We start from the raw sequence: 8731 nt of genomic DNA, 5'->3' as shown, positions 1-8731 counted from the left end.
TTCTCTGTCCTGCTGATAATAGAATGCCCCAGAGCTTAATCTTTGGTCGCTTTCTTTTCCACGTTCACCCTGTTTCATGGCTTTAAATATCACCTATATGCCGACAACTCTCACTTGATTATCTCCAGCCCCAATCTTTTTCGTGTCTTACTGCTCACTAGGCATCCCAAACCCAATGCATCCAAACTAAGCCCCCCACACTCCCCCGCAAACCCCACTCCACCTACAGTCTTCCCCATTTCAGCTCAGGGCAACTACACGGTTCCAGTCCCTCAGTCCAAAAGCTTCCGTGTCACCCATGATGTTGATGCCTGTCTTCCTCCCACATACCACATCTGGCTGTCGGGAAGCCTTGCTGAAATCTTCCAAGCGTATTCAGAATCGGAACACGTCTCACTGCCTCCACTGCTTACTACCCTGATTCAAGTCATAATCATCCTTGGCCTCGTCCAGCGGTTCCCAAACTTTGCTGCATTTTGAAATCACCCAAGGATCTTAAAAAATACTAATGCCTGGCTGCCACCCCCTTGAGATTTTGACTTAATTGGTTTGGGATGTGACCTGGGCACCAGGATTTTTCACTTCTCTCCAGGTGATTCTCATGTGCATCAAAGTTTGGGAATCCCTGGCATAGGTATGATAACAGCCACCTAACTGATCTCCCTACTTCTATCCTTCCTCCCTACAGTCCATTCTCAACACAGCAAATAGAGGCACTTTAAAATTATAAATCAGATTATATCTCTGCTAAAAACTCTCCAGTGGCTCCTCATGTGCCGAGTAAAAGGCAAAGGCTTTACACTGGCCTACAAGGTCTTAACATGAGCTGCAGTGTCCCCCATTGCACCCCATCACTTCTCTGACCTCTATTACACTTCCCCTGGTTCACTGCTCAACTGACAGCGGCCTCCTTACTTTCCTTGAATACACCAGGCATCCCCTCTCCCTAGGACCGTTGCTCTAAGTGTTCCCTCTGTCTGAAATCCTCTTTCCCCCAGATATCTGCATATCAAACATTAGCTCAAATATCACATTTCCAATTCTAAGTTAAAATCTACAAATGTACTACCCATCTCTTTCTCTTGTGTGAGGTAAAAGAGTGACGAGGTAGAGGATGGTGTCTTCATTTTAAGGAAGATTGGGGAGAGAACAGAACTGAAGTAAAAGCAGAGTTCCTTTTGGGACATGTTAAGTTTCCGATACATATCAGACATGCAGATCTAACAAGATGTCAAATAGGGAGGAAGTTGGAGTTGGACTATAAAAATGGGAGCAGACAGATGGTGTTTAAAAGCTCTGGTACTCTGGGGATCACGTTGGGGAAGACAAGGCTGAGAAGTGACCCCTCTGGTACACCAATATTTTGAGATGATATACAGCAGGATTGAGAAAAAGCAGAAGAAAAACTCAGTGTGGAGGGTCCTATCATAAAAGACTTCCTAAGTAGCTAACTTACGTCACTTGGTACTAGGATGACAATAAGAACACATAAATGCTACGAATTTGTCCTGCTGGGCAGTCACAAAAGACCAGGACAGTTTCAGTGTCATGGTGAGGTCAAAGACTTGGAGGTACCTCAGTTCTAGTGGAAAGTAAGGAACTGGAAACAGCACAGATTCCTGTCTTTGTTAACGAGCGGCGTTCTTAATTTCTGGTCCATGAACAAAGCAGATCATGGATGAGTTTCAGGAAAACATGATTCCAAGTCCTGCCTGCAAACACTACAAAACTTTGTGCGTGTGTGCGTTTTTCTGGAGAGACCTCCAGAGCTTTCATGATGGTTATTTTTAACGCGCCATTCATCTGAGACCAGGGCGATCCACTGGCGTCAGAGCCTGAACCTCAGATCGTTACTTGATTCCTGCATGGTGTCTTCCAGGCTGAATCTAGTTTCCCGCGATCCCCACTCACGTTCCCGCCCAGCCACCCTGGACGCAACGCACCCTGGGCTCCTCCACCTTTATTTAGAGACCACCCACATCCACCCTCTTATCTAGGTTTCCTGGCGCAGCCTCTGTCCATAAGCTCTGTCCTGTCGCTGTGCTGCCCAGATCGCGGTTTCTAATGCCCAAGCTGCCCTTAGGGGACCCTACAGCCCTCAGACCCCAGCCTGCTTCGCCCGGGCCGCAGCTTTGCCCCGCCTCCTTGAGCTCTGCGAGCAGCTGCAGGGAAGCTGGGCGGACCCTTGCGCGCGCTGTCTTCTGGGAACGGCTTTACGATATATTGATCGTCATTTTACGGCAGGACAGGGTTGCTTTGTGGCTGTCAGTTTTCCCAGAGGTCCGAGTGGGTAGCGCTACCTTGTCTGGGGTGGCGGCTGCTACGACAGCGGAGAGATGAGGCAGAAGCGGAAAGGTGCGAAAGGGAGGGGGAACGGGGCGGTGGTAGGGAAGGGGCGAACCCTGGGCCCTCAGATGCTGAAGCCAGTTTTTCCCGCGGGAATCCGCTACCTCATCCAGTCTCCCCAGCCACCTGTGGTCCGTCTGTGGCCTCCAGCCCCCTGCTTTCTCCTTTCACCTGTTGTGTTTTTTGAACCAACTTATCCTTACTCTTCCTTTTTAGCAGTCTTTTGCATAAAGGACAAAAGCTCTAGTCCAAGGTATGCCCTCCAAGAAGTTAACGTTGTCGGTGGATTTAACACGTTCTCGGACTCTTAATTTGCTAAGATTCGTTTTACGACACATTTCACGTGCTTTTTTATCTGAGATTGTTTTAAAGCTCAAAGTTAAAAAAAAAGAAAGAAAACCACTGAATTATTCTTGGATTCTGTGGGGGCAGTTAGGCAGCCATTCCCATTTGTATTACCTCCTGAGTTAGCGTGGAGCAATTCCACCTTTAGTTTTTCAGCCGAATGGAGTCAAATTTCAAGTATTTTCTCACAGGTGCTAGTGTTATCTCTGTAAGCTCAATTGAGCAGTCGGTCTAACAGTGATGGTTATGATAACTATGGCTGCCATCTATCTGTTGAGCCTTTGCTAATAATTCTTAGGCTGATATCGTCGCCTTTTCACAAATGAAGAAGCCGAGATTAAAAGAGTTCAGTAACTTTCCTAGCCCAGAACTGGTTTGTCAGGCTGTCTCTATGAACCCCAAAAACATAAAATTTAAAAAAAAAAAATCTGTTCCTTAATCTCTGTGCCTCTTGGCATCAACTGCTCCAAGTGTCCAAGTTACCTTCAGTTGTTCTGTGGCATCAAATTCTACATGCCCCTAATTGATTAGTCGTCTTCTCCCTCTAACTTGCTCCTCCATCTCCAGCTTTAAACTTTTGACTTCATTTATCACCAAGTCCTGTTAGTTCTTATAGAAATTGCTTCTTGAAATAGTTTATTCCTCATCATTCTAGCCACCAGCCCCTTAATCCACCTTCATTAAGAACTGATATTTGAATAATACTTTGGCTTTCATATATACATTATTTTTGTTGATTCTTACTGAATCTTGTGAAAGATCTGTATGGATTATCCTAATTCTGCAGACAAGGAAATGGGAGCTCAGAAGCCATTCATTCTCCCATTATCACACAGCCAGTAGGGTTTGGAAGCTAGGGACTGAGTCTGTCATCCAAGTTTTTTACTGTAAATCTGTTTCGTTTTGTTTTTTAACAATGGTGCCTTTCAAGAGCCTTTTACTTAGTATCCAGAGGATGTGTATTCTTTTCATCTTCTGAATCATTTTTTTGTATCCTTTAGTATATTTTATATACAGTTGACCCTTGAACAATGGAGGGGGGTGGTCGGGGGCACTGACCCCTGCACAGTTGAAATTCTGAGTGTTGCTATCTCTGCCTGAAAAACAAAGGAATTGATAAATGACTCACCAAAGGGCAGGAAGCTGAAACAGTTTGGATAGAATCAGGACTCAGATCCTCAAACACAAACTTTTCCCCACAGTTAATTTAAGGATCTGTAAAATAAAAATACAGGTACTGTATTTATTTGAAAAACATCTGCATATAAGTAGACTTGTGCAGTTCAAGCCAGTGTTCAAGGATCAATCTACTTATTTTCTTTCAACACTACTTTCATCTTTTTACTCCCAAACTTGAGAACATATAATTCTCCACTGTGTATTGCATCCTATTTAAATGCCTTTGCCTTGTAGCCAGTAATCTGTTCTTACTGAACCCTGTCAAAAAGCCTCTATTCTAGTTAGACAGTACTCCTGCACATAAAGATGACAGGTAATTCCTATACCTAACATAGTTACTTCTGGATTGCCCTCTGTTTTGCTTGTCCAGATCCTGCCCTTTAAAGATCCCTGTGTGATTTCCTCCACGAAGCCTTTTCTTACTAATTTACTTCTCTGGTTAATTCTTGATATACTCAAGGGCTATACAAGTGTTTTAAAAATCTTTATCTTCGTTTTATTGCACCTAGCTTTAGTGCGCTTCGCAGATACTGTGTTTTTTTTTTACAAATTGGAGGTTTGTAGCAACCTGTTTGAGCAAGTCTATCAGCTCCATTTTTCCAACAGCATTTTTGCTCACTTCATGTCTCTGTCACATTTTGGTAATCCCGGCAATATTTCAAACTTTTTCATTATTGTTATGTTTGCTATGGTGATCAGTGATCTTTGATGTTACTCTTGTAATTGTTTTGGGGCCCCACAAATTGCCACATAAGACGATGAACTTAATTGATAAACGTTGTGTGTGTTCTGACTGCTCTACCTGTTGACCATTTCCCCATCTCTCTCCCTCCCCTCAGACCTCCCTATTAAGACACAGTGATATTGAAGTGAGGCCAGTTAGTAACCCTACAGTGGCTTCTAAGGGTTCAAGTAAAAGGAACAGTCATACATCTCTCACTTTAAATCAATAGCTAGAAATGATTAAGCTTAGTGAGGAAGGCATGTCGAAAACTGAGGTAGGCTAAATGCTAGGCCTCTTACACCAAACAGTTAGCCAAGTTGTGAACCAAAGTTCTTGAAGGAAATTGAAGATTATACTGTATTGGACACGTGAATGATAAGAAAGCAAAACAGCCTTATTGCTGATATGGAGAAGGTTTTAGCAACCTGCATAGAAGATCAACCAGCCACAACATTTCCTTAAGCCAGAGCCTAATCCAGAACAAAGCCCTAACTCTCTTTAATTCTTTGAAGGCTGAGAGAGTTGAGGAAGCTGCAGAAGAAAAGTTTGAAGCTAGCAGGGGTCGGTTCATGATGTTTAAGGAAAGAAGCCATCTCCATAGCATAAAAATGCAAGGCAAAGCCCTAGGTGCTGATGGAGAAGCTGCAGCAAGTTATCCAGAAGGTCTAGCTAAGATAATTAGTGAAGGTGGCTGCACTAAACAACAGATTTTCAATGTAGACAAAACAGCCTTATATTGGAAGAAGATGCCGTATAGGACTTTCATAATTAGAGAGAAGTCAGTGCCTGGCTTCAAAGCCTCAGAGGACAGGCTGACTCTCTTGTTAGGGGCTAATGCAGCTGGTGACTTTTAAGTTGAAGCCAGTGTTCCTTTACCATTCTGAATTATGCTAAATCTACTCTGCCTGTGCTCTCTAAATGGAACAAAGCCTGGATGGCAGCCCATCTGTTTCCAACATGGTTTACTGAATATTTTAACCCACTGTTGAGAGCAGATTGCTTTCAAAATATTACTGCTCATTGTTAGTGTACCTAGTCACCCAAGAGCTCTGATGGAGATGTACAAGATTAACGTTGTTTTCATGCCTGCTGACACAACATCCATTGTGCAGCCTGATCAAGGAGTCATTTCGACTCTCAAGTCTTATTATTTAAGAAATAACATTTCGTAAGGCTATAGCTGCCATAGATAGTGATTCCTCTGATGGACCTGGGCAAAGTCAATTGAAAACCTACTTGGAAAGGATTCACCATTCTAGATGCCATTAAGAACATTCGTGATTCATGGGAAGAGGTCAAAATATCAACATTAATAGAAGTTTAAAAGAAGTTGATTCCAGCCCTCATGGATGACTTGGAGGGCTTTAAGACTTGAGTGGAGGAAGTAGCTGCAGATGTGGTGGAAATAGGAGAACTGGAATTGAAAGTGGAGCCTGAAGGTGGGACTGAATTGCCACAATCTCACGATGAAACGAATGGATGAGGAGTTGCTTCTTACGGATGAGCAAAGAAAGTGGTTTTTTGAGATGGAATCTACTCCTGGTGAAGATGCTGTGAAGATTGTTGAAACTATAATAAAAAATATAGACTATTAGGTTAAACCTAGTTGATACAGCAGCAGTAGGGTTTGAGAGGATTGACTCCAGTTTTGAAAGTTCTGTGGGTACAATGCTGTCAATCAGCATTGCCTGCTACAGAGAAATCGTTCGTGAAAGGAAGAGGCAATGGATGAGGCACACTTCACGGTGGTCTTATTTTAAGAAATCGCCACGGCCACCCAGCCTTCAGCAGCCACCACCCTGATCAGTTTGGTAGCTAACCTCGAGGCAGGACCCTCCACCAGCAAAAGGATTATGATTTGCTGAAGGCTCGGATGATGGTTAGCGTTGTTTAGCAATAAGGTATTTTTAAATTAAGGTATTTTTTTAAGGCATAATGCTCTTGCACACTTAACAGACTGCAGTACAGTGTAAACATAGCTTTTATATGCACTGGGAAACCAAAAAAATTCGTGTGACTTGCTTTATTGCAGTATTTGATTTATTGTGATGGTCTGGAACCGAACCTGCAGTATCTCTGAGGTCTGCCTGTATTTTTATCACCTGAATCACCTTTTCTCCAAATTCTTATGCAGAACTTCAGTATATAAACAGATGAAAGCCGAGCGGCTTTGGTTGAAATGAAGAAAGAGACCCTCCCTCTCCCTCCCTTCCACCTTTACCTTAATCACCACCAGCCCGACCTGTTACATGGCCCCTCAGGCACCATTGTAGAACTCTGAAGGGCTGAGTTACATGGTTTAGAAAGCACTTAGCCTTTGACTATAGATGGACTTCTTTTTCTCTCAGATTGTTTTTTATGTGTTAGCTTTTCCTCATTAAATTAGACGTGGCTTGGTACAGTGGTTAAAAGCATGTAAGTTGCGGAGAAAAGACCTGAATTTGAGTCTTAACTATGCCATTTACAATTATGTCTTAACTAGCCTTAATTTTTCACATCTGTGAAATGTGGTAACAATACCTACCTTCCAGTGTTGTGAGGTTTCAAATGAGATAAATGAGAGGGCTCCATGATCGCCAGGGCTTTCTCATCTGTGTTTCTCTCTGATGATGACATTATCTTTGCACACCAGCTTTCTCTGCAGGCAGGAGGCAGGCTTGCTAGTAGCTCCCAAGCTGAAATCTCACAACTTTTTATCACTGGAGAGGGACTGGTGTCTTTTGCCTTGAGAAAAAGAGCTCAGATTTGCCCGACCTGGATAGGTGCCCGACCTGGATAGGTGCCCATCCTTGAACCAGTCACCTTTAATTGGGGGGATGGGGTCATGAAAGAACATGTCAGCTTCTGCTGTTGCCTTTTACAGGAGAAGGGCGGCCTCAGTTGCCAGGAGCATGTTGCAGTGGCGGACAGACTATATTTTACAGATGTGTTAAGATCCCTAGGCACGCACAGACCCATGTCTTTGTATTTCAAAATAGTACTACATTGCTTTGTATTTCAAAATAGTATTAACGTTACTTTTGCGGATACCTGGGTTTGAGTTTCAACTTCACCCCTTGGTAGCATTTTTACGGGACAGGCAAATATTCTTGTTCCGTCTACCTCACTGTGTTCTGAGAATCAGATGAGATAATGCATCTAAATGTAATTACCAATCTGGAGATAAAGGGAAGCTACTTTAACTACTTTGGTCCTTTACTGTGTGATTAGGTTCTTTTTCCTCATGTTCGTCCTCCTCCTCATGTTCGTCTCTACTCTTTCCTTCATGTATCATTCTTGAGGTGTGTATGCTTCTAAAGTGAACTCTTCCCATATATAGGTGAAGCCAGGTTGGTTTTAAAATTAAAGATATAAAATATATGATCAAATTGTAAACAATAGTGTCTTGTGTACTTGAGCTATCATTTTGACATGATTGGAATGATTTTGGAAGACAAACTCCTAATAAATACAAAAACCTTTACTGAATAATATGATTTCTTTAGTGTCAAATATTATCTTTTCAGGAGATCTCAGCCCTGCTGAGCTGATGATGCTGACCATAGGAGATGTTATTAAACAACTAATTGAAGCCCACGAGCAGGGGAAAGACATCCATCTAAATAAGTAAGTGGATCTATAAAAAAGAAGGTAATCTTGTTCTTGGGTAGTAGATCTCTTTTATGAAATTATCAAATACTACTGGTTCTATCTCATGTTTCATGTTTTAGTTGAGAATTTAGCTTTCTGCCCTGCCCTATCGATTATTTATGGCAAAATTGCCTTATAGCCTTATAATACTAATAGTTTCTAACATTCCTTGGGCGCTTACGGTATTCCAGTCACTGATAGTAGTACGTTATATGTATTGGCTCAGCTGATCCTCTCAGACACTATATGAGGTAGGTATTTACCTCATTTGACAGATGGGTCCTCTTAGACAGAGAAAGGTTAAATAATTTGTTCAGGAGTAAATAACTGGTGATTGGCAGAGCCGGGATTTAGAATCAGGTCATCCGTCTCCAGAGCCCAGGCGCTGCCCTTCTGTGCCATCTCACTTCACATCCTTCCTCTCTTTCCGCTCGTCTCAGAGAGGTGGTAGCTCTCTTCCAGGGAAGCCCTCTCTTTGGGCCCTTTGATCGAATCCAGCCTTTCCCT

At 42.8% G+C, this 8731-nt stretch overlaps 1 protein-coding gene across 2 annotated transcripts in view; it reads left to right on the top strand.

Annotated features, from left to right (window-relative positions):
* The first annotated feature begins 2189 nt into the window (after positions 1-2189).
* ELP3 (elongator acetyltransferase complex subunit 3) overlaps positions 2190-8731 on the top strand; it is a 109527-nt gene continuing 102985 nt past the window's right edge. Inside the window, exons 1-2 of one of the 2 annotated variants that reach the window (XM_007466155.1) lie at positions 2190-2355; positions 8101-8200. In XM_007466155.1, the coding sequence (XP_007466217.1) occupies positions 2337-2355; positions 8101-8200 (119 nt within the window). In that variant the 5' untranslated portion in view covers positions 2190-2336. The remainder of the gene's footprint in view (positions 2356-8100; positions 8201-8731) is intronic. The other variant, XM_007466156.1, reaches the window with a different exon arrangement.

The sequence above is a fragment of the Lipotes vexillifer genome, unplaced genomic scaffold, assembly GCF_000442215.2.
Source record: "Lipotes vexillifer unplaced genomic scaffold, Lipotes_vexillifer_v1.1 scaffold308, whole genome shotgun sequence".
Classification (NCBI taxonomy): Eukaryota; Metazoa; Chordata; class Mammalia; order Artiodactyla; family Lipotidae; genus Lipotes; species Lipotes vexillifer.
Note: the sequence above shows the minus strand (reverse complement) of the source record. Positions and strands in the feature narration are given on the sequence as shown.